Genomic DNA, 25,520 nt, shown 5'->3' on the forward strand with positions numbered 1-25,520 from the left:
CACCTCCTCCACCCAATGACGCAACACCGCCTTCCTCCAATTCTCCACCCCCACCAGTGCCAAAGTCGCCAACAAATTCTCCTCCACCTCGTACACGTACGCCTTCTCCATCTGCATCTGCTTCTCCGCCCCCTATTAGCTCTGCCCCAAATAACACATCGGCATCACCTCCTCCTTCAGTTCCCTCATCCTCTTCACCTCCTGCTACTCGGAGTAATTCGCCGGCAACTGAAAGTCCGAGTAACTCAACAGTTTCTCCTTCTACCAAGGTATCAAATGAAACATCTACAAATACAGGTGGGTTAAGCACAGGAGGATCTGTGGCAATTGCCCTTGTGGTTGGGGTTCTAGTGATTAGTCTTTTGGGGATGGCTGTGTGCTTCTTACAGAAACGTAAGAAAAGGAGAACTGGAAGGAATTTTGGGTATCCCGTACCTTCTCCATTTGCCTCCTCCCAGAATTCAGGTAATACATTTGCTTATTTATTTATTTACAAGGTATTGCATCAAAGAGTGGCTTCTTAATTTCTGATTAAAATATTGATCTTAAAGCTATTTTATTTATACACACGCATGGATGACTATAATTCTAGGGTGTCACATATTTTGAATAAGAATTGTAGTCAAATGTGATAACAAGTTAATGTCAACCATCAAAAGAAGTTGATGTTTTTCTTCTGCTAGGATCCCCATTGCAATACATACTGGATGTCACATGAACATGCTGTATTTAGGGAAATATGAAGATCTCTGATGTGAATTGGGTGATGTTATCTACACGATCTCTGATGTTTTCATACAAGCTCTTAAGTTTTAGAAATTCGACAACTCAGCTAAACTCTGAATGGTCTATCTAAACCATTATGGATGACACTCTCATGCAGAAAATCTATCCAGCCATCGGGGTCAGCATCATGAATTTTGGTCTGCCTACTCATTTAAGGGATATACCTTCTGTTAATTCACAAACATATCTACCAGAAACTTTTTCCTTTTCAACTTGACATGTCCATGTGGAGCCTATGACTTGAATAGTTGAACCATTGCAATCTTACTGATTCCATATGGTTTCCATGTGCTTGTGACAATTAGGGTCATGGATATGGTGTTAAGGAAGTCTAAATGCTCTTTTCAGTTTGAAGAATTTGAATTTAAATTTTTATTCTCATTGGGTGACATGGTCCATATCAAGTTTAATTTGACTATGCTTTTGAGTCAGCTAGCAAGCTCAATGAATATAACTTAATGCACTTGCATTTGCTCTCCAGATTCATTATTTCTAAAGCCCTATTCTCCAACTCCCCTAGTAAGAGATGGTTCTGGTAGTGAGTTTATGTATACACCATCAGAGCCAGGCGGTGTAAGCAATTCAAGGTCATGGTTCACTTATGAAGAACTAATCCAGGCCACAAATGGATTCTCAACACAGAATCTTTTGGGTGAAGGTGGATTTGGTTGTGTGTACAAAGGTGTCCTCACAGATGGAAGAGATGTAGCTGTTAAACAGCTGAAAATTGGTGGTGGACAGGGAGAGCGTGAGTTCAGAGCAGAAGTTGAGATAATTAGCAGAATACACCATCGTCATTTGGTCTCCCTGGTGGGTTACTGTATATCTGAGCGTCAAAGATTACTTGTCTACGAATTTGTCGCGAACGACACTCTTCATTGTCATCTTCATGGTAAGAAATACGTCTCAGAAGAAATTGGAAGGAAAATTCTTGAACTTGAGTGCCATATTTTCCATAGCACACTATTTTTATGCATTTGACTTCACAGATAAAATCGGTCCACAGTAGGCTTACCTTGAGATTTATATTTGGTCAAAATCATCCAATGACAATGGACATGTAACAATTTAATAAGAGGTGTCGATGTTGTGGCTAGACCTCTTCCATAGTTATTTTAATTTTTTTTTTATGCCCAGTTAAGGGGCTTGAGAGTCATGCTACTTGTTTAAAGGTCTACTGCATATGGTGCACCTGTCAAAATTGTACTCTATCTGTAACTTCCAATATTCTTAACAATATTTGCAGGTGAGGGCCAGCCTGTTATGGATTGGGCAACCCGACTGAAGGTTGCTGTTGGTTCAGCTCGAGGACTCGCTTACCTACATGAAGACTGTAATTTTCTTCCTTCTGTTCTGGGCTTCTTATCTGATATTCTTTCCCCTTTTTTCAGATCATTTATTTCAGCAACACTAAACACATAGGCAGTTATCAGGACAGCCTGATGATTTTTAATCCCTGAAACAGTGAACTTCTCTTTTTTGTCATGTTTTATCACTTAATATTTTGCCAACTAAATGTAAAACAAAGATGCTCTCCACATAAGTTTTAACTGAAATATGGTGTATTTTGATTTGTTGTATCACTATGGTAATGCGACATGAAAGTGTGCCCGATACATAATATGGCTGGGGTATGGTTAAACAAATGTGTGGATTTGTAGACCTTAAGAGTTTAGAAATATATACAATGTTGATAATATGTGTGTTCAATATCAAAAGACAAATTAATCTTTGATCTGGAAGACCAGCAAGTTCTGAAAAACAAGTTTTTAGAACCAAAAAAAAAAAAAACTATAACAGCTTAGTAATTTACAACCTTTTCTCTTTGTTGCTACAAATCATGACTTTCATTTCATTTTTATTGCTTGAAAGTATACATTTTCTTCCAAGTTTTAGCCAACATATTCTATATATATTGGTTCATTATCAATGTCTGGAACTGGTGGAGGAAGTTCAGGGTTGTCATAATGCCTAAGTGATTCTAGTAATCCTAGTAACTTTGCTCTACACCAAGGAAACATTATAGCATATTGCTCTTATTGTATAGTTCAATTAATGCCACTCATATAAATAAGATTTGCTGATCCGTTATTGTATTTTTCCCGGCCTTTTTCATGTTTGAATTTATTTTTATCATTTACCAAGGATTTTTTCTCCTCTCTTAATGTTCTGTTTTAATGTATTTATCAGGCCATCCCCGCATCATTCACAGGGACATTAAATCATCAAACATCCTTCTTGATAACAACTTTGAAGCTCGGGTATGCCTGTTTCTGCAACCTCAATTTTCTTGAAATTCTACAATTTGCATCCAACTGGATCAAAATAGTTTGCTCCAGCTGCCAGTCATTATCCCTTGGATGTACTGAAAATGTTTTGTAATCTTCTTTTGTTTGTTTCCCCCCATTTTTTTCATCCTTTTTTATACCTGCTTTCGTTTGCTGGGCATTTTGTCATGTTTTGTTCAGTACAAACTTGTTTGTCTCTATAAGCACAAATTACAACCAACTTGGCAGCTGGAGCTGATTTTTGCCATCTTCCAAATTCCATGTTACTAGTAATTTTTGTTCCTAAAGATGTGAGTTCTCTCACTACAGGTTGCAGATTTTGGGCTTGCAAAATTAGCGTTGGATTCGAATACTCACGTGACCACACGTGTGATGGGAACCTTTGGGTAGGTAACCCTTATGTGTTGACTTGTGGTGTCTCCTAGATGATTAAATGAACTTTCTTGTAGGTTTATACTTGTATTTCTGTGTTTCGGTGTCTTGTAAAGCATAAGATATGGACGTTTGCTCATGGGTAAAGCTAGCACCATTGACATTTTAAAGGTCAAAAGCATAGATGTTTCGATATGGACTTTAAATAGAACTTCAAGTAGGCATCTGGAATGATGTTACACAACTGATGTATGCCATGGTCAGATTTTCCTATTTGCATGTCTCTAATGAGTGGAATTATGTAATTCTCCAGTTACATGGCTCCAGAATATGCAACAAGTGGAAAGTTGACCGAAAAGTCTGATGTTTATTCCTTTGGGGTTGTGCTTTTAGAGCTGATTACAGGCCGCAAGCCCGTAGATTCCTCTCAGCCATTGGGTGATGAGAGCCTGGTTGAATGGGTAAGTTCCCAAAAATATTGACATGATGTTGCAAGTACTATGCCAATTTTGCTTCAAGATCAATTTTTGTCATGCTTTGGAATCTGTAAGAGTTTTAAGTTTTATCTAAATCCTGGAAATCTTGTCTAATTTTTATCAAATCCTGGAAACCTTGTTTATACGAACAAGAAGCCAAAATTATCAACTTTTAGGAATGCAGACCTCAAAATATGCCAGGATTGAGTATGTGTGTGTGTGTGTGTTCAACTGTTTTCTTCATCTCTGACCTTCCTACATTATAACAAATAAATCACCTTGCATACTCTCCTTTCCTTTTTTTTAGATTTTTGAAAGGAGGGGGAGGGGGTTTGTGAGGGAAGTAGTAGGATATGGAACCTTTGGCAAGTTATTAGAGTGTACAGTTCAATCATAATTAAAACTTGTTCTTCAGGCTCGACCGTTGCTTACTGAAGCACTTGAAGATCAAGATTTTGATGGTTTGATAGATCCAAGGATGGAAAAGAACTATGTCAAAATTGAAATGTTTCGGATGATTGAGGCAGCTGCAGCTTGTGTGCGTCATTCAGCTGCAAGGAGGCCACGAATGAGTCTGGTAATTATGCAGAAGTGGCATATTTTCAGTCTATTGTTTCTACTTGAACAGGATTTGTAACATTTCTTCTTCTTCCTTGCCACTCATATCAGGTGGTGAGAGCTTTAGAAACTTTAGAGGAATTTTCAGATCTCACCAACGGAATGAAACCTGGGCAAAGCGAAGTATTCGATCCATCGCAACATTCCGCACAAATCAGGATGTTTCAAAGGATGGCATTTGGTAGTCAAGAATACAGTTCAGAAATGTTCAATCAAACACAGGGTAGCTTGAGGAGCGGAGAGCATGGGTACCCAAAAAGCCCGTCATCGGTAAATACATCTGGCGTATGGAGCAATTGAAATGAATTTTGGCTTACTATGGTAAACCTGGGATGAATTCATCATGCTTGAAAGGATTAAGTTTTGTTCATCTTGGGATGAAATTTGTGGCCCATGATAACCTTGGAACGTGTCCTTTTGCTCGTTTCATGTAAATCTTTTGCACATTATTTGCTCTAGTTCTTTGTTCTCTTGGCTAACATCATTTTGCTAGCGGGGATGCTTGATTTTGTATTCTTTTTTATATATAGATACTTGATGCAGCCTTTCCTTGTATTCTTTTTGTTGATTTGATGTATAATTTCTCCCTTTCCTTGAATACCCTGTAATCTCTTTGATACTTTTTTTTATATTATTCTTATTCAATGAGTGGAAAAGAGGATTGCATTGGAGAATCTTTACCACTATTTATCCTTAAAGAACATTAAAAAAGAAAAAAAGAAAAAAAGAAGAAGAGAAAATGCTTTTAAACACAATATGAGAAGCTGCTCATTTTCATCTAGAAGTCTTCAAGGCAGTCCTTGTTGATAAGCAAGGGAATCACCCTCAATCAAAATAGTGGAGCATTTGTAAGACAAGGCCAAACGAGTTAGTCAATAAAGTTGCTTGTGTTTCCCCTAAAGAGGGCTTCAATGGGGTCAGTTTCTTGGAACAAGCAGCCAAAATATTACCTGTATGTCACTGAGCACAGCAGCTGCAACACTGAAGAGAGGTGCGACTGCGACATCAAAATACTCAATGGTGATTAGACCTTACCATATATGTTTTTTTTTTTTTTTCTCCTCAAGAAAAGGAAGGAGGAAAGGGACCTTACCATATATGTTATGTATCCAATCAAATGGACAATTATACTCAATTTAACTGCAATGTCCCTAATCAAGAAAGGGAAGGAGGAAAGGGACCTTACCATAAGGACAGAGTTTTCTCCAAACTTCCTTTAATCGAGTTTATAAAAATGACATGTGTTCCTTTTTTTAATAACATGTGAGATGCACATGAGTTTTTAATATTATTTATTATAACTTTGTCCATACTATTAAAAAAACATATGTATCTCACATGTTAAAATGACACATGTCATTTTTATAAATTGGGTTGGAGAAAGTTGGAGGAAAACTCTGTCCTTTTCCTTCTTCTCGTTAAGAGGTGCACCAAATCATTTGCAAGCCTTTTGAAAATTGTAAATGAAATATGGATATCATACGAGTAATTATCATTTCATTACTTAAGAGTTTTTTATTTATTTATTTATTTTTTTTTAACTGTGATATTACACAAGAAAATCGATTCCTTTGGCCTATTGGATGCACGCCACATGTATATCAACCTAATAAGCAATCACCATAGACAAGAAGGTGTGCACATTCTTCTCCCTCGTGCTTTCCCACCTACTCTTCTTCATCTACCAAGCCCTTCTATATATGTATACATTAATTAATTACCATTTCCATGCATGCATGCATCACAGAGAGAGAGAGAGAGAGAGAGAGAGAGAGAGATGGTAGAAATAAATCTGATGGTGTGGAGTGCTTTGAAGGAGGGACAACAAAATTGCATTAATAGTAATCCAAACAGCTGCAGTTTGAGTGCTGCAAGAAAGAGGGGATTGGTTTGCGTGACAAGTGGGAATTCTTACCTGGCTTCCCACATTGTGAAGGAGCTCTTGGCTCATGCTTACTCTGTTCGTGTCACCATCCAATACCAAGGTATCTCGACCACTGTTTCTTGGATTAAAATATATTCATTATGGATTATGGTGCTGTAACAACTGCAAAACTTGCTGAATTGATCAAACACCCGACAGCAAATTAATTATATATAATCAAAGACTTAGCTATAAAATAATGATAGTAAATCTGTCTGGGAAAAGATGTAGAGCTGGACCAACTTCTCTGAGGAAGCTGTCATGGTTCTACTGAATTAATTACTTAGATATCATATCAAGTATCTATTATTTTTAGTTTTGGAATGACCCAGGAAAAAAAATTAACCACATCTGCATTATCACTTTAAAAGGCTTAATCACTTTGTTAAATCACCAATTATCCTAAAAGCTTAAGCTAATAGGAAAAGGTAAATTTAATCACTTAATCAATATTTTAACACTCTCCCTCACGTGTGGGCTCAAACTCTCTTTTAATAGGTGAAGCCCAATACGTGGAATATTTAATTTAAATAGGGGTAATTTGACGGAGTCAAGGTTCGATCACATGACCTTTGGCTCTGATACCATGTTAAATCACCAATTATCCTAAAAGCTTAAGCTAATAGGAAGAGGTAAATTTAATCACTTAATCAATATTTTAACACACTTTTTATGTGAACTACTCATCTTCTTGATATGGGCTCTAACGTCCTCGTCAGGGTTATGTCATACAGTGTTGACAGTACCACATGATACATTATTAGGTGGATCTGAGACCATTTTACTATAAGCTATCTTACGCCCAACCTCTAAGCCCATTTCCAAGGGCTAATCTATAAGCTAAGCTGGGATTTAAAGTAGGGGTGTTACAGTTTTGGTCATATATATGCCCCTTTTTTCTGTTTCTGAACTGATTAACTTTATTAATTTTCATTCAATAGTGGATTTTGATGACATGAGAGAGCTGATAGGAGATGAAGAGATAGATCAACTAGAAAGTGTTGTGGTAGCAAACATGGGAGATGTGGACAGTCTCAGTGATGCTTTTAGAGGTTGTCATGCCATTTTTCACACCTCCTCTTTTGTTGATCCTCATGGGATCTCTGGTTATTCTGTAAGTTTTTATTCTATATATGCTGCTTCTTTATGCAAACTGTGTGTTGTACTTATCCAAGTCTATAATGAAATTTAAATTATTTGATTTTGATTCTGATTGCTTTAAGCTTTGAACTCACAAGTAGATCAGCTAAAACTAAAGCCACCTGAGAATGAATTGATTTTTTTCAGCCAGAGGCCATAACATTCTTCAATATTAGAATCAGCATTAAACTAGGCTTTGATTACAAAAAGTACCCAGAAAGAATGGTAGGATTTTAAAATTTTTTTTTTTTTCAATTACCATGAGGGAAAAATACAGACTTCATAATGCAACCCAAAAACAAATCTCAATCATAATCCATGACACACAATTCATGATAATTTTCAGGAATGGATGGCAGTTCTTGAGGCTGAAGGGGCAAAGAATGTCATTGAAGCTTGTGGTAGAGCTGCATATATAAAGAGATGTATCTTTACCTCCTCTCTTCTTGCCTCTATCTGGAATTGTGACAATGTAGACAGGGTTGTTGATGAGACTGCCTGGAGTGATGAAGACTTCTGCAGAGAAAACAGGGTACATCAAATTCTTTAATTATGCCATTCACACTACATAGTCTCAAATCAGGGCAGCTCTTCCACTAGGCGGGTTAGGCGATCGCCTAAGGCTACAGTAGAATGAGGCTTCCAAATAGTAATAGTATTGGTAAATAAAACAAATGATTAATCTAAAAATGGCATCATTTGTTGTGGTTAACAGCTTTGGCTTGCCTTGGGGAAGACGATGGCAGAGAAGGCTGCCTGGAGCAAGTCTGAAGAAATGGAAGTGGAGCTTGTTACAGTCTGCCCTGGATTACTCATGGCCCCCTCTTTCCCAAATGCTCACAGAGAAACCTCTATACCATACCTTAAAGGTACTTCACATTCATCCATTTTTGCTTCATTTCTGTCAATTTTTAGTGAAAAAAAAAACGTGACAAGACATAGAATGTTTAACCGAAATGGAAGGTGAATTGTATAATTAAAGTTTGAACTCAAAACCATTTTGCTCTGATACCATATTAAAGGAGCGAACTTAGTCATTTGAGTCTTAAACTAAATCCAACTTCGATCCCGCCTTTTTATGTGCTTCAGGAATACATTTAACATGTTGAAACTAACAGAAACTTTCTGAAAATCTTAAACACTTCATGAATATGATTAAAAAAAAAGCTTGAGCTAGCTATATTAATACTTGGTTTAATTATTCTTTTAACAATGTTACAAATTTGATACAAAGGTGGCCAGATCATGCTACAACGAGGAGCCCTGGCTATTGTTGATGCTAAGAAGGTGGCAGCGGCACATGTCCACGTTTACGAAGCTATGGATTGCGGAGCTTGCGGAAGATACTTCTGCTTCCAAAGAGTGGTGCGAAGATTGGACGACGCCATTGAAGTAGAAAATGGGTTGAACATGCATGGCTTATTATCAGATTCAGGAGGAAGACAGCAGCTAGTCTTACCAGAAGGATCAGGAGACCAAGAAATAGATAGCAATCTTGATAACTCCAAGCTTTCTAAACTCATATTACAAGCTTCTCAAAGCTTATCTTGCAAACAGTGTTGCAAATTCTCATGGTCATGAGAAAAAACATTCTGGAACAAACTTCACTTATTAGCCCGGTTTTTCATCGTTTTTGTAATTGTACCCTTCAACTTTTAAAAGTGTCAATTTAGGGTTACTATCTTCCAGAAATTTGCAATGTTAATCATCATGTCAAAATTCAGCTTAATATCAAACCGATGATTAGTGAAATCTTTAAAATACTCCTCAAATATTTAAAAAATTACAAAAATACATTAAATTTGGAAGTGGGTACTTTGAGAATTCAACTTCCTCCATTAGGATTTAAAGCTGAATTTGAACGGCAAAGTTATGAAAGTAGGTAACCCTAAATTAACACTTTTTTAAAGTTTAAGGGCGTAAAGATCATGAACGACAAATAAAGTTTTCTCAAAATTCTATTATATATATATAATGAGAGAGAGGGAATAGAGCACCACATGAAGGAGAATGGAGTAATTTGTTACCGTGTGAATAATTGAGACAGATTCTATTCTCTAAAAAGGGAAAGAACCTTTGTGGTTTGAAACTTGGGGGTATGTTGAATGAACTTTTTCCAAAGCACTCTGATAGACAGAATCATCATCTCTGCTGTAAGACTTGTGCTGTTCACCTTCCACCACAATCGCTTCAAAATTTCTGGCATTCTTTTACAAGAATCTCCTTTATAAACCGCTCACTTTATGTGAGTTACATATCTTTCTAATATGGGCCCGAAATGTTAAAATAATTATGTTTAATACACAATATTGCTAAAGAAAAAACCTTTTATCCTTCCTCACAATTATCAAATTTGTACGTGATTATTCAAATCAGGAGTGAAGATTCACTATATGTACTATGTGATGTGTATGTCAAGGAAGGCTCCTATATCACTTTGTATTGAGCTCTTGCAAGAACAACAAAACAAAAGTAAACACCCCCCCAGAAAGTCACTTGTAGGCCCAAGATATTCCATTCTCAAATGGAATGATCAATGATGCCTCCCACACACCCCCACCTTCAACAAAAATTAAAAAATAAATAAATTATATGCTTTTAAGAGTATTTTGTGATTTGAATTGTTTGGGAGTGTTTTTGTTTTGAAAATAAAATATATATAAATAATTTTTTTAACAAACATAGGAACTGAAAAAACAAAAAAAAACCGTATCTAAACGACGTCGTTAGCCAAGGAGAGGACTCAGTCTAGGGAGAGTCGTAGACTTGAGTAGATGTGCGGAGGCGAAAATCTTTCTTGGTGTAGATGCCCATAGAAATAGCAGTGGGAGTGGTAGTCTGGTAGAGCAGTAGCAGTTGCGAGAGAAAGAAAGCGAAAGAGGAGGAGGAGAAATGGGGGAAGAGAGGGCGGAGGATCCGCAGAGGATGAAGAGAATTGCGGCGGCGGCCTACGACTACGAGAACGACCCCAGATGGGCCGACTACTGGTCTAACATCCTCATCCCTCCCCACATGGCCTCGCGCCCCGATGTCGTCGTCCACTTCAAGCGCAAGTTCTACCAGCGTTACATCGTCCGTACTCCACCCATTCCTCTCTGTTGTTGTCATTGATTTGCTATAAATTTGTTTTCTTTGGTATAAGGACTTGTGATATATGAAATCCCCATCTGGGTTCTCTTTGTTTTGCCTGTAGGGTTGATTGTTGTTTTGTGGATGATAATTTTTGGTCTTTGTTGTTCGTTTTAAAATTGAATGTAGTTGCTTGTGTGTGGACGTGAAACATGAATCCCCATCTGGGTTTTCTTTGTTTTATTGTTGCTTCGGTTGTGTTGATTATATATGGTTTATGTTTTGTGTTATGTGATTTATAATTTTTTTTTTTTTTTTCATTTATTAGTTTCTGAATTAATTCTATTTGATTGTGTGTTAGTTTACCGGAATTTTCGATCTTTTGTGTCGGGTTTTTAAATAATTAGGACTAAAATCCTTGAATCCTATCTGGGTTCTATTCGTTTTGTTTTTTGGGATATTGATTGCGGGTAAACTGAGATGGGTTGCATTGGATTTTTGCTCTTAGTTATGATTTTTACCTTTTTCTTTTTCTTTTCTTTCTCTTTTGTCTTTTTGTGTTTTGTTGATGAGTTTTAGTTTTGCTTCACGACTGTGATTATATTGCTTGCGTGATTTCAAGTTTTTCCCACCCCCCAATCCTCTCTATTGCCTATCTTCGCTGTGAGATTTGGTCTTCCATTTTAAAGGGATTTGGGATTGGCTGGGTAATGCTGTCTTCACTAAGGTGAGCCTTTAGTGGGTGAAATAAGAATGTTTTGTGTCACGTTGACAGCTATTTGGAAAGGTCATTCTTTTTGCAGTTTCCTGGTTTGTATAGAGAGAAAGGAAAAGAACTCTTGGAGGGGGCTGGATGAGGAAGTAGAGGTGATTGAGGGAAGGATACAAGCCTAGTCACTCTATAGTTCATATACATTTCTCATTTTAAATGAGATGTAACCTATGACTCAATTTCTTGAATTTGTGGTTTGCCCTTTTGGTTTCATATGTGGAGCTCCATCGTTGTTATGCTCTAAGATTGGTATTTTATCTTATCATATATTGAAGGAATGTATACCGATCGATCAACATTCTCTATTATTGCTTCCTCCAACTCTCTAGGTAAAAGAAATTTAATAATTGCTATTACTACACCAAAAAGTGGACATTTGATTAAAAATTATGCTTTATGATTGAGATTTGATCACAGATGATGGGTGGGGGATTGTTTTTTAGGTTGAGACTCTATCATGGATGAGGATTTGCTTTGTGGGTTCATGCCATGTGTAATTTTTATTTTATAACAGTGATTTGGTCTTTTGAGGTTATGGAAAATGCAATAGTATATATTTATTCGTGTTCACTCTTCATTCAGCTTTTGCTTTAAATCTTACACCTTGACAATCTTTACTGATACTTGAATTTCATAAACAGGATCCTGATCTTGTGGTAGAGGCTATGTCCACTAACAGTTCATCTCAGCCTGCAAGACCATCAGCATCATCCTCAGCTTCATCAACATCTTCAAATGCCCAAGCTCGACAACGTAACACAGGTAGAAAATGTGGATTTTACTATTAAATATCCATAATAGAAATGAAAAATTACGAATTTCCTTACATGTGAATGTATTAATTTTCTTTTCACTGGTACTAAAATTGCTCCTGCTTGTGAATTGGGCCTTAATATTGCTGTAGGGTCAACAACTCCAAATTCAGGGACGTCAGCAACTGCCAGTCCAAATCCAACTTCTCTGCGCTGGGATCGGCAAACGATTCAGTTCTCTGTGAATGCTTGGGTATAATGAAATCTACTTCATGCATGTGTCCATATAGTTCAACAAACTGTCACATAATTTTTGTGTGTGTATGCATGTGTATGTTGTGGTATTATGATGCTTTTACTTAATTTCTTTGTGCTTAATGTGGTGTATTTGAAGAGAATGCAATCAGGGGCAGACCCACGTTTAGTATGCCCCCGCCAAAATTTTATAACTTGTATTAGTGAGCATGTTTGTAGGAAGTGGCCCCTGTAAGAGTTAATGTCTTGCCCCCCATTTTTTATGTTGCAGATAGCGCTACATTTGTTTGTTGAGGGAAAACATTACAAATGTGTTTTGAAGTTCCCAAGGGTCAAGATATCATACTTATTTATTGCCTTGATATTGAGGTTCTTGAAAATGTGAGGCAATTGAGGGGATATGTTACCAAGCAGGCCCTATTGCAAACTCCAATGCCAACACCTGCAGTTTCTCTATGCCATAACAGTTTCTCCTCGATAAAGCAGCTTCTTGCAATATGGGAAAAAGTGTTGAAACAATTTTTAAACTTAAAACACTTCTGAAGTAGAAGATGGGGTTTGTCTTGGTCAAAAGGGTAAAAGGACCATAACATACAGTAAAACGTTTTGGACCAAGTTATTGTCTTCATGATTATAAGAAAAATTGGTAAGGAGGAACCATATTATGATTATAAAACACTTCTGAAATTCATCAAAATATGAAAAATTATGGTTAAGTTGTGCTGGGATTTTGTTGAAAGATTCAAATTAGGTTATTCCCCCATACCAAAAATCCTAGTTCCGTCCCTACGTAATGCTCAAAATTTTTAAAAGATTTTGAGAGGACAATGACAGAACTAAAAGCCATTATGCTCAAATATCTTTATGTTTGGATAGTTGTCTACAACAGTTCTCGTTTCTTTAATTTCTTAGAATTTCTTGAGATGTGTTCCTCTTTTCCTTAATTGAGTGTTCCTCTTGTATGCCTCCTGTGTATTTGGGTTGCGGCCGCATGCGCTCTTTAATGAGATTGAAATACTTATTAAAAAAAACTAAATTGCTCTTATGAGCTTTTCACTATTTTTTCATTCTTATCTGTTTCCTCGAAGCTGTTTTTCCCCCTCTGTAGATTTCAGAACTTCTGTTCTAACTGCTTTTGAGGAAGGGGGAACAAATGGATACCAAAACCCAATAGCAATTCCAAAACAACATTATGGTCATATATGAGTCTGTAAATAATTGAGTCCGTCAACCTTAGAAGACAGGCTACTTTGGAAGTGTCGAATGCTCATCTCTGTTGATTGTGAGAATTCTCATTGTAAAATTACCGACTCATTTTCTTATTTGTTCTGTTGGATCATACACATGAGCATTCCTTAAATTCACCCTTATGGCTCGAATTATTGCAATGTTGAACCCTTTCATGTGTTTTTAGAATGCAAAGTTCAAGCTGCTCTGCTGTTGTTCATTGTTATTTTAAGCATGATTTTCTTCCTGTTCTGGGGAAGAATTTTTTTATATCAATTAAGATTTTTTAGAACTATACAACTAGTCAGGTTTGGACCAAAGTAAATATAACAAATTGTACTGCATCTTAATTATAAAATTAAGCCTTAGAAAGAAACTGCTTGATAGGAATTTACTGTGATTTTAAATTTAAGTAACTAAGTTTTATGTTAAAAGTAGGATCATTGTACTATGATTCTGCTCATGTGTGAGGACTTCTTCTGGTAATATTGCTTTAATCTTCTTTTTTGAACTGCAGGTGTTTGTCGTGGCTGTACTTGCAATTTTTCCATTGGTACCTAGACATCTTTCACAAAGGGCATTTCGGCTTTCCTTAATGGGCACTGCATGTTCCTCTCTTTATTCCTTGTATTCGCTATATGGGGTATTTCTTTTTCTCTTTCACTGCGATTGTAACTTTTTACTTCATACGTGGTTTGTTATCTTTCTTCAAGTTCAATTAACCAATCTGATATTATTGCAGAAACCGAGGGCATGGAATGCGCAGGCTTTGCAAGCTTACTTTCAGTCTATTATTGCAACCAAGGATTTTATCTACTTCATCTACTGCCTTATCTTTGTGGCTTCAAATCTTTGCCTTAAGTGTGAGAATTGTTTAGTTTCTTAGTTCTTTTTGTCTTCCCTAAAATTCTTTCTCTAAGTTCATTTTTTTTGTTCTTCTGTCAATATTGTTGAATTAATCTTTTTTCTGGCCGTGCCTAGTATGATGAGGTGATCTTTGTTGCAGTTGCCTTGATTCCTATTCTATGTCGAGCACTTGAACATGTTGCCAAGTTCCTTAGACATAATTTCAGTCGTTCCTCCCTGTACAGGTGGGAGAGTTATGAACCTTTAATGATATGTATCTTTGGTTGGTTGATTCTTTAGTTGGATTTACTTGATTACTATACTTGCTTTTATCTTATTTGCTTTTTCTCAATCATGTAGTCTTATTGTCCAATTGAGTGATATGACATTGAATGCCTTCTGTTATATGAATTTAATAATGTGATACAGTCAATTGGCATTTCAGAGAACGGTTGGAATGTGGGTTTCTCCTGTGATCCTTGAATTGATTAGGATTATTTTGCGACTTTGGTTTTGATGTTTGGTTTAACAAAATGATGCTATCATGTTATTATCCTTGCCTAATATTGTTCGTTTTGCCTTTTGTCACCTCCTATTTGGGTGGAAGGCTTTTTGGTGATTCCTTGAAGCATTTGTGCTAATCATTCCCGCTAATTAATATCTCAATGGTTGTGGTCGTGTTTACTTAATTCAGTTTTTAGCGCTCTTTAGATGGTAGATTAGTGTGTGCATTCAGATTTTTGATATCCATACTATCTCATTTGAGTTTATCATAATTCCGAATTATTATTGCATACTTTTCCTGTAATATTAGGATATCAATACTTAAGAGTACCTTATTATTTGACTAAATTTTACTCGTGGGCATTGGTTTGTTATGCTAAATGATTGTTTTAAAGTGCTACACGGTTTTCAGGCCAGAACCCTTGTCACGCCATGTCCTTGCCTTCATGTAGTAGAGTTTGTCCACTTGTGAACTTTCTTCAATGCCTATGTTAAAACATATAATTGTTTCAACTTCTCTAATGCGAACCTTAATATTTTATTTATTCTTTGGGTATATTTATTTATTTTCATGAGTATTTTATCTTTTTCTGTGTGTGAATAGGAAGTACTTGGAAGAGCCATGTGTTTGGGTGGAGTCAAACACAACTACCCTCAGCATACTGTCTTCACACGCTGAGATTGGACTTGGTTTCCTCATGATCATTTCCTTTTTCTCGTGAGATTCTCAGAGATATTTATTTTTTTCAATTGTTGCACATATTTATTTCCTTTCATTGTTATTTATATTTTTGCCTACTTCTGGAGTCTCTCAAATTCTTAAATTATAATCATGCAGGTGGCAACGCAATCTAATACAAACTTTCATGTACTGGCAGGTTCGTTACATTTGTCCCTGATCAATTATTCAGTTAGTTTTTTCTTATTCAATCCAAAGTGCTGTTAGTTGTAGCTAAGTGTTGTTAGTTGTAGCTAAAAAGCAAATGTGCATAAGCACCAGAAAATTGATGGATTTGGTGTCCCACTCATGTTTTGTCGTAGACACTCTTTTTTCTCATTGACTTGATCATTTTTTCTGCAAAACTGTGGACCAATGCTGTGCTATCAGTTTATTGAGAGAAGAAAACTTTTGACTATGCCTCATGATTTCACTTGTGTGAAAATAGCAGTAGAGTTCAAGAAGAGTGCTTTTAAAGAATTACAATAGGCAAAAAATGTGGTGTTTGATTTCTGTTGCATTTGGGAATTCTAACCAAGGGTCTCTTCATCCTTTTTAGTTACTATTTCATCATTTGTTTTTTTTTTTTTATCTCTGTTTAGATTTTGTGTTAACCTTTGCATTATAGTGTAGGGTTGTGTTTGTTAATTTTTCTTGCTTTTGACTCTCTTAAAACACTTTTTGACAGCTATTGAAGCTCATGTATCATGCCCCTGTTACTGCTAGTTACCATAATAGCGTATGGGCTAAGATTGGGAGGACCGTCAATCCGCTTGTCCACCGCTACGCCCCATTTTTGAATACTCCAATTTCTGCTGCCCAGAGATGGTGGTTCAGGTAGAAGAAAGAAGGTAGCCTGAAAGAGAAAGGGAAGGGGACCAAAAAAATTATCCCACTTGGGCTTCACTGGAACTTTTTACCAAAAAGGAATTAACTTGTGTGTCTCACAAATCTTTCATTATGGTTTATAACTGGAACTAGGGTATTGTTTGTGCCCAAACATGAAATGTAACACTAGTGTGGATTACTTTCTCCTTAATAATGCTTCTACTTGTCTTTTCTTACTCTTCAATCTTAGCTACCTAATCGATACCCCAAACGCTCCAGAACTATTGGAATGCTAAGAGGATCATAACAAACCTTGTTCCTGAATTGCCATAAGATACGTGCCATCTCAGTGCACTACTTTCAGCATATATCAGCAATGAAGGTTGAGTTCTTGGCAAGTGTACCTAAATGGTGTTATGTTCCACAACTCAATACAAAATAAATAAATTAAAAATCTTCTAAAAAGGGAAAAAAATAGCTTTCATTTGGCCTTTAAGGGGTGAGGAATGTAATGTATATAATATAGTGGGCTTTCAATGGGCTTATTAGGCAGCTGGCCTTTATGGGTCTATTATGTGAGTAGATCTCTTAGTTGTAATGGGTCATTTAGGTTATTAGGTCCTTTTGTAGTATTGCGTTTTATTAGTCGTTCTATGCGTTTTGAAGAGTTGTAACCGATGGGGTCTATAAGAATCAACCCAATCGGCAGAAAGAGGGAGGAAAGAATATCTAAGAAGCTTGACTGTGATTCCAGAAGACTGAACATCTCGAATAGTTCTCTATCATTTCAATACAAGTTTATCAAGTATTTTCGTCATCCAATGATCTCCATTCTATAATTTCCACAGCATCCATTCATCAAGTATATCAAAACCCATAAATATCACTCAAATACAAGAAAAAACCCATTACAGATTGCTGTAGGTTTTGTTTTTTTCTTAATCGATTGTTGTAGAACTTTTTTTTTTTTTTTTTTTTTGTAACAGATTGTTGTAGAACTTGATCTAAGGTATCTGGTTCTTTCAGTACGGCTTTGTCATTTGTGGGAACAAGGACAATTGCCCATCATCTAAGAGTCGTATAATAAATGAAGAAAAGGACATTTCCCGTTTTAAAACAGTACCTCTTTTGCCTTTATCGGGACCAAACGAATCTATACACAAAAATAAAGCACGAGCATTCACATTCGATTCTATAAAGTAATATTTTAGCTAATTTTGTTAATTCGTAGTAAATTTGATAACTAAAATAAAAAATATATATATATTTTAACTAAATTTAACTGAAATTTTACTCAACTGAATGCGAATGCTAAGCAAGTATAGCCTCCACTGCTTGTGCACATGATTTTCAGTAGTCACGCATAGGATTGTTGCATGCCACATGTTACATATATGTCACCTCAATATGATATTGGCATTTAATATATATATATATATATATATATTAAAAAAAAAACTTCGGTTTAGTTGTAGTTCGAGCTAGAATTAAATTCATTGGCATTTGATTGTGTGGTGTTATAAAATATAAATTACAATTTAAAACGGGTCCAATTTGAGTTTCGAGAACATTGCACACCGACTGCTAAATTTGAACAAATGCACTGAATTTTGGCCAAGTGTCTTTTGCACCACCACGTGTTCTGTCCAAGAGTGTTTGAACAAGTAATACGACGTCAATCATATGGGCCCCGCTTCTCGTGGCATAATTTGAGTGGCTACAATGAAAAATTCTCTACAGGCCACCGAAAGGCGTCTTCTCGCCCGAAATTCAAATATTTTTGTTTAAACTTACTAAACACCGACCAGACACAGCACAGCAGCAGCAAGATTCCCTCTCAAAACCCGATCCCCGATCAACTCCCACATTGCTTTACTATCAATAATTCTCCGGCGAACCGGACCGATCGCGACCGTCCATTTAATTCATTCAATATACGCAGGCCAAGGGGAAAAGTGGACATGAATGACGTGGACACCGAGCCCTTGCGTTCTCCTGAGGTTCTGGGTTACACTGATGGCGCCAAAAGTCACCAGCGCCGGCGCAGGCCCGTCGGAAAGCGTGGAAGCCCGTCGTCTCCGCCCGGGCGGACTCAGTCTTTCAGCCGAGATTTCGGGCACGCCGCCGCCGAGACTTATCTTATCACCCGGCTCAGCTTCACCCTCCTCCGATATCTAGGGTACTATGCTTTTTTGAAACTTAGATTTTCTGTTGGTTCCCGAGAAAACGAAAGGAAGACAACTTTGAAAGTTTTGGCGTTTTCTGCTGCTTTACCCTTTGCGAAGCAACCGAGAAACTTGGCTAAATAATTTATTCAATAACATATGGTTCAGTTGATTTTTTTTTTTTTTATTTAATTCTAAAAATTTTGAATTTATTTTCTTCTGATCTCTAACCAACCAATCGTATAATTAATAGAATGCTTCATCTTTTTGAATATGAAACCAAAATTTTAAATTTTCACATTCAAGTTTATAAACTTTGTTATAGCAGTTGTGGGGTTTTTTTTTTGGGTGTCAATTCGTGGATTCCCAGCATGTATGGATGATGGTTTTGTAACATTTTGGCCTGTACTAAGTGAAGAATGTCTGTACATGGGAAAATTTTGCAAAATCTGAGGAGAAGATTGTTTTTGTGCTGAAGTATTTGTTACACTTCTGCTGACTCTATCAAATATAGTTCTTGGATCAGTTTGGTGTGTTGTATGTGCTTAGTTACTCTACTTTAACCGTCTGAAATCAGAAGAAAAAAAAAAAAATTGATGTATCAAAGGGTTCTGTTCTATTTGGTAACCATAATGGTCCGAGTGACACGGAAAAGTTTCGCATTGTTTTATTTAAATTTGCGTGTATTATCGTTTTTTGTTTAATCATTTCTTATCGTTCAGGGTAGGCTACCGGTGGATCACTAGATTATTTGCTCTTGGTTGTTATGCCATGCTACTCATGCCCGGATTTCTTCAAGGTTCGTCATAGTTATGTACGAGATAATGAAGTATATTGGGGATTTCTTGATTAAGCCATATGTAGAAAAGAAAAAAGAAGAAAAAAGAAAAAAAAGTGGCATGATTTATAGATTACTCTTCAATCTTTGGCAGTAACAAATTTGTATTCTGGGATGTATTCGCATATAACTTGCTTGCTAATTTACTGCAGTGGCATATTATTATTTCTTCTCCAGCCAGGTCTGGCGAAGTGTTGTATATGGAGACCAACCAAGAAATAGGTATGTAATTGTGATAGAGGTAATGGTTTATTTCTATATATTCTTTTTTATAAGCTATGAGCTTGCTCACGCATCACATGCAAATGCTAATTATTTATTTATTTATTTATTTTTATGTTGCAATTGTGTTTCTTACGTTTTAACAGGTTGGATCTATATCTGCCTGAAAATAATGATGAACCGAAGCCAGTTGTGATATTTGTAACTGGTGGAGCTTGGATTATTGGGTGAGCGATTTGAGATAGCTGCTAGCTTTTGCATCTCTTTTCATGTTGAAATTGTTTTTTGTTTTATATTATCTGGTAGCTTAATCTATGCACTAAATATAGGGCAACAAACTGAGCCATGCCTATTCTCTGGTAGAGGGCTTAAAGTATATTTACAGCTTAAATATATGTTACTGTCTGATTCTAATTTTAGTACTGGAAACAAAAGTTTAGTATTTTTGCTGTGAGAGTCTCCGGTCATACTGGCAAGGATTGCCAATTTGCATTTGGGATGAACACAGACCCTTTGAGGTAGCAAGTGCTTCCCATCTGTGCTAATGAAAATAATTTCCCAATTACACTTGACAAGGAGCTCTTTGGCAATATGAAATACAGTTAAAGGGATCTATGATTTAGCCTAGTTAAACTTGTCTGTGAGAGGATGGAGGGTAGGATGGAAAGTAAATTCATTGCTTTGAAGATGATTTCTAGTATTGTTTGGTAATACTAGTATATTAAACTTTTGAAGTTAAATTTACTATTGCTACTTGAACTAACACAAGAGGTGAAATGTGAGAAATCCCAAATATTTTGGGTATTGACATTATCTGATTCATTATCAAACAAACTACCTCCCCCACCTCTCCCCCAATTAAAAAAAAAACACCCTTATTTGATGGGCAAATCCTGGTTACATTATAAATTTGTAGCACTGTCTGGTTGAACTCTGTTAGCGTAACAATTTATAGCCATTTTATTTTATTTTCCTTGCTGATGTCAAATATGTGGTATGAGGCACTGTAGATAATAGCATTCATTCCCTTCCATTATATCGATTCATCTACTTAGTTTTCTCAACATCAATTATGTGTATTAGGTACAAAGCGTGGGGTTCTCTTTTAGGACAGCAATTGGCAGAAAGAGACATATTAGTGGCATGCCTTGACTACAGGTATTTGTTTGCGGATTCCTTTTTTTTTTTTTTTAAAAAAAAAAAAATAGCATAATTGAATCTGGGACCCTAAATGAACCCCACGCCCAACCTTTACTATGTGAGCCAAAGCCCAAAGACAATTGGTATTTAATTTCAGTTCAAGCAGCACCATACCGAAGTCATTTCATCACGAAAGGCTTGTGTTTGATCTTGTAAATCCACTTGCCTCCTGTTTCATAGGCCTGCACAACTTGTAAATGCCTGAAAATGGAATTGAATTGCTTTCGGAACCTACCTGCTAATAATTAATATAATATAATAAAATAGGGCTGGCTGCTCTCCTTAGTTTCACAAAGAGTTGTACCGAACATAAACAAACAATTTAGGAATAGAAATCCCAATCCCAAGCACTCTGAAGTGCCATAAAAATACAATATACTCAATAAAAATAGATTTCTAGTTAAAAGTATGTGAATTTGTACAGTTTTCTGTTGATTATGGTTTAAGACAATTGATCATGTCTAGGTAATTTATGCAAATTTATCAGTTGTGCCTGTATATTAATGCTTGGTATAGCTTAAGCATATTGGCCATTGCATTAAAGATGGCTTCTTGTGTTGGAGTTTGTTGTCCAATTAATCAAGCATCTATCCTGATTGGTAAATTCCATGTAATTGTTATATTTATTATTGTTACTTCGTGTATGTTGTCTACCCTGACAAATTATATATGCATGCAGAAATTTTCCTCAGGGGACTATTAGTGATATGGTAAAAGATGTTTCTCAGGGAATCTCATTTGTCTGCAATCACATAGCTGAATATGGGGGTGACCCTAACAGGTGACAGACTAATTTCTTTGTTTTGGGCATTCACCATCTCATCTTCAAACCATGTCATTGATCTTTTTGTTCATATGTGGGTAGGATATATCTAATGGGGCAATCAGCTGGTGCACACATTTCTGCTTGTGCTCTCGTGGAGCAAGCAATCAAAGAATCTGAATCTGGGAAAGAAGAGAGTATTTCTTGGAGTGTCTCTCAACTAAAAGCTTATTTTGGTTTATCTGGAGGGTAATTTTTTATCTGTTCCTTTTATTGTGAATCTCGTGCAAGTTTACTGAATCTGATCAGGGCCACTAAGATGATCTAATATGTTTAATTCATTGCCTTTTTGACCAGTTCACCATTTACTAGTGGAAATTTGTAAATGATTGTAAGAATCATAGTTGGGGTTTAACCTTTTATGAACCTAGACAAGAAAAATCTAGCTTTGGAACTTGATGATAATGAGAGTATTATGTTCATGAGAAAAATGGAACTCTGTCTACTGGCGCTTTTACCAAATTTTGGTCACTGGTTGTTGATGTCTTCTTAGTACCATGAATCATAAATCAGTTCTCACTTGAATCCTCGAAATAGTAAGCAATATGCCCCTTCTTCTGCCTTCGCAGATATGGAATGTAGCCCATAGTTTTTTGTGTTCCCATACTAATGGCACATGGATGGACCAACTGAACATCTACCAATTGCCTTCTTAATTACTGTGCCAGAGTTTGGAACTGCAGCTGCGCGACATATCTGTTTTTCCTATTGCACAGCTTTTATTTTTCTATTGTGGAGCTGTAGTTTAGCAAATGTGCTCTTAAGTTACTGTGCTTTTTGATTATTGGAAATAGTGTAGTAAAGGAAGGCCTTTCGATTTTCAAAGGGGTGCTACATGCATGCTATACATGTTTTTGTTAATCATGACTATCTTAAGTTACATAGAATGTGCGGATCCTTGTGGTATTCGTAATGGGAAAGAGAATGTGGTACCACCTCTTATCCTTGAATGTGTTGTATCATTGGAAGATGGAACATATGATTGTTCAAGTTAAAATCTGTAAGCTGTTGGCCTAGTTTTCCCTCAAAACTCCGCCAAATCTTATGGAAAGTACAAAAATGGGAAGGAAAAAAAGTAATTTTTTGGATCAGCGTATTTAGTGTTTTGGAATGCAAGTGTACTGCGTTTTGGATCAAATGATTACTTATTTTTTTATTAGAAGAGGGAAATTGTTGACCAACTGTCATATGGTACATGGACACTATTTAGGTCCTTGATTACGCTAAGTTGCTATGTGCTTATTATAGGTGTGAGGTCTAGTTCTAAGAGTAGATACTATCATATTCGTTTTCGCCGAAAGATACCGTATATATTTTAGTATCATCATAAAGTTCAGAAAGTATGACAAGTTTGATGCATCAATTATTTAAGGCTTCACAGAATAGATTCAATTTTTTAGGTAATAGCAGGCACGACAAAATGATATGCATCTTTAAATCAAACATTTTCCCATGCCACCCCACTGGCTCCTGTTCCCTATCAGTACAAGGCTGATAGGATTCATTTTGCTTTCCTATTTTTGGGATGCAAGATCTTTATGAATTGTTTTCAGAAAGTTGAAAGATAATGGCTTGATGGTTTTTTGTTGTTGAGAAGATACTAGAACAGATTCTGTACGATGCTTCTGTATCATGTTTGTCAATCTAATGGTGGATGCAGAACTTAGGTTCATACTTTTGACTCTTTTCCCCTGGAAATTCTGAGCAGGTACAATTTACATAATTTAGTTGAGCACTTGCACAATCGAGGCCTCTATAGCTCTGTTTTCTTAAGGTACTTGCCCAATATTTTGCTGGGAATAGATAGGCATACATTTATTTATTTATTTATTTATTATTATTATTATTATTATTATTATTTATCACCTTATATATGTATATATATTGTTGTAATCTGTAATTACAGCATTATGGAACAATCATTGCAACGATTTTCTCCTGAAGTTATGATACAAGATTCAAGCATTAGAGATGCTGTTTCTCACCTGCCTCCTATTACTCTTTTTCATGGAACCTCAGATTATTCCATACCATCAGATGAAAGGTTAGAATCTCCCTGAAATAAATTCTGCAAGGTAACCATATTTGGTAGGAGGAATGGAAAGTAGCCAGTAAGCTTTAGTTCAAATGGCACTTACTCTATAAAGAATAAGGTGAACTGTGGAGGGTGGGTGGTGGGTTCAAGACCCATTGAGTGCATGTATGACTTACCCATACAAAAAGATGGATGAAAAGTGGGAGGGATGAACAGAAGAGAGGGGAAGGGGGAAGGAGGGGGGAAGTAAGGGGAGTCCACCTTTTCCTCGTGTGTGATGGAAAGGAAAGAAAAGAGGAAGGAATGAGAAGAGAAAAATATACTTTTACCATTATGTCCCGTCTTTGCATTTTTTAAAGGATAAAATCGAAATTGCACACATTTGTCTAAAGAGCCCATCTTCCCATCCAAAACTCTTCAAATTATATGAAATAATACATAAATGATGCATAATTGGAGTGACTAAATGGCATAGTAAGCCTCGTATAAAAAATGTCTATGTCATTTATCTGTCCCTTTCCTGTCTAATATTATTCACTAATCTCAAAAGAAGTGGTATGATGAAGTTGAGTTAATTCCATGCCATGCCTTATGACAAAATTGGGGTCGGTGTGGTGTAAAGTGAAGATTGAGGGAATTAGTGAGAAGCTCCCTTCTATGGAAACTTCAATGTTTCCTTAATCCTTCTTGCCATTTGCATCTGAATACGTGACTCGGTTGCACTATAATTTTTATGAGATGCGCTTGTGCATACTTACAGATATTTACTTGTCTTTTGCAGTAAAACTTTTGCGGATGCTCTTCAAAGGGCAGGAGCTCAAGCAACGCTGATTCTGTTCGAGGGAAAGACACATACAGATTTGTTTCTTCAAGTAAGTGATGTCCCGGATATCTTCTTGTTACTATTACTTTAGCTGTTAACCACTGATCTGACTTTATGCATTGCCTTATCATTTATTTTCCATTCCAATGTGGTATAGCGATCAATATTTCAAACTCCTAAAAGCAAATTTGGTATAGACCATTAGAATTTATGTATACAATATGAAGCTTTGTCCTTCCAAGCAACCCTCTACTTTTTGGTTATATGCAGGATCCTTTGAGAGGGGGCAAAAATGAACTGTTTGACCATATAGTTGCTGAGATACATGCCGATGATAAGGAAGCTCTTGCCAAGGATGCAATGGCCCCTCCAAGAAGTCGCCTTGTTCCCGAGTTTTTGTTACAGCTGGCTCGCGAGATCAGCCCCTTCTAGCCCTTACAATCACGAAGTTTATAAAACAATTTATTCGGATACCTTTGTTACTTTTGTCCATTTTGTGTTCTCTTTAGGAGAACAGTTCTTATTCTTTGGGTGATATTTGGAACCAAAAATCATAGAGTAAAGTGCATCAGTGCCTGTCGTATTTCAAATTATTAAATCTTTTTCTGAAGTAAATACATGTTCTGCATTCACAAACTAACAAATTGAACTGATTTCATCTTTCTCCCCACTCTGATGGTTGACATGTTTTCATAAAATGATCGGGACCCTTCTTTGCCTTAACTTCTTAAGTTGTGATTTGACAAACATAAACATTCTCACCAAAAAGGTCTGGTCAGAATCCCCAACATTTTAACATATATTCCCCCTACTGGCCTGACATTGTCGGAAATAAATTT

General features: G+C 36.3%; 4 protein-coding genes across 4 annotated transcripts in view; all 4 read left to right on the plus strand.

The window, feature by feature from the left end:
- LOC132183361 (proline-rich receptor-like protein kinase PERK8) overlaps positions 1–5,137 on the plus strand; it is a gene marked incomplete in the record, with an annotated part of 6,358 nt that extends 1,221 nt beyond the window's left edge. The window contains 8 exon segments of the mRNA XM_059596791.1: positions 1–465; positions 1,268–1,678; positions 2,033–2,119; positions 2,977–3,047; positions 3,384–3,460; positions 3,760–3,907; positions 4,338–4,499; positions 4,592–5,137. Coding sequence (XP_059452774.1) covers positions 1–465; positions 1,268–1,678; positions 2,033–2,119; positions 2,977–3,047; positions 3,384–3,460; positions 3,760–3,907; positions 4,338–4,499; positions 4,592–4,840 — 1,670 coding nt within the window.
- A 314-nt stretch (positions 5,138–5,451) lies between these two features.
- LOC132182087 (cinnamoyl-CoA reductase-like SNL6) lies at positions 5,452–9,319 on the plus strand. Its single transcript, XM_059595291.1, has 6 exons — positions 5,452–5,531; positions 6,293–6,525; positions 7,406–7,578; positions 7,951–8,136; positions 8,320–8,473; positions 8,839–9,319. The coding sequence occupies exons 1-6, from the start codon at positions 5,452–5,454 to the stop codon at positions 9,183–9,185; spliced, it is 1,173 nt and encodes a 390-aa protein (XP_059451274.1). The 3' UTR covers positions 9,186–9,319.
- Positions 9,320–10,334: 1,015 nt separating this feature from the next.
- LOC132183391 (uncharacterized) lies at positions 10,335–16,811 on the plus strand. The gene is made up of 9 exons (XM_059596818.1): positions 10,335–10,676; positions 12,087–12,207; positions 12,350–12,450; positions 14,197–14,322; positions 14,422–14,542; positions 14,686–14,770; positions 15,634–15,747; positions 15,868–15,907; positions 16,436–16,811. Exons 1-9 carry the CDS (start codon positions 10,497–10,499, stop codon positions 16,586–16,588), a joined length of 1,041 nt encoding a protein of 346 aa, XP_059452801.1. The 5' UTR covers positions 10,335–10,496; the 3' UTR covers positions 16,589–16,811.
- A 1,499-nt stretch (positions 16,812–18,310) lies between these two features.
- Positions 18,311–25,296, plus strand: LOC132183390 (isoprenylcysteine alpha-carbonyl methylesterase ICME-like). Its single transcript, XM_059596817.1, has 11 exons — positions 18,311–18,754; positions 19,463–19,539; positions 19,731–19,800; positions 19,947–20,027; positions 20,884–20,958; positions 21,680–21,781; positions 21,866–22,012; positions 23,532–23,597; positions 23,730–23,867; positions 24,640–24,730; positions 24,952–25,296. The coding sequence occupies exons 1-11, from the start codon at positions 18,537–18,539 to the stop codon at positions 25,111–25,113; spliced, it is 1,227 nt and encodes a 408-aa protein (XP_059452800.1). The 5' UTR covers positions 18,311–18,536; the 3' UTR covers positions 25,114–25,296.
- Positions 25,297–25,520: the final 224 nt, after the last annotated feature.

This window comes from Corylus avellana, chromosome ca5 (assembly GCF_901000735.1).
Source record: "Corylus avellana chromosome ca5, CavTom2PMs-1.0".
Classification (NCBI taxonomy): domain Eukaryota; kingdom Viridiplantae; phylum Streptophyta; class Magnoliopsida; order Fagales; family Betulaceae; genus Corylus; species Corylus avellana.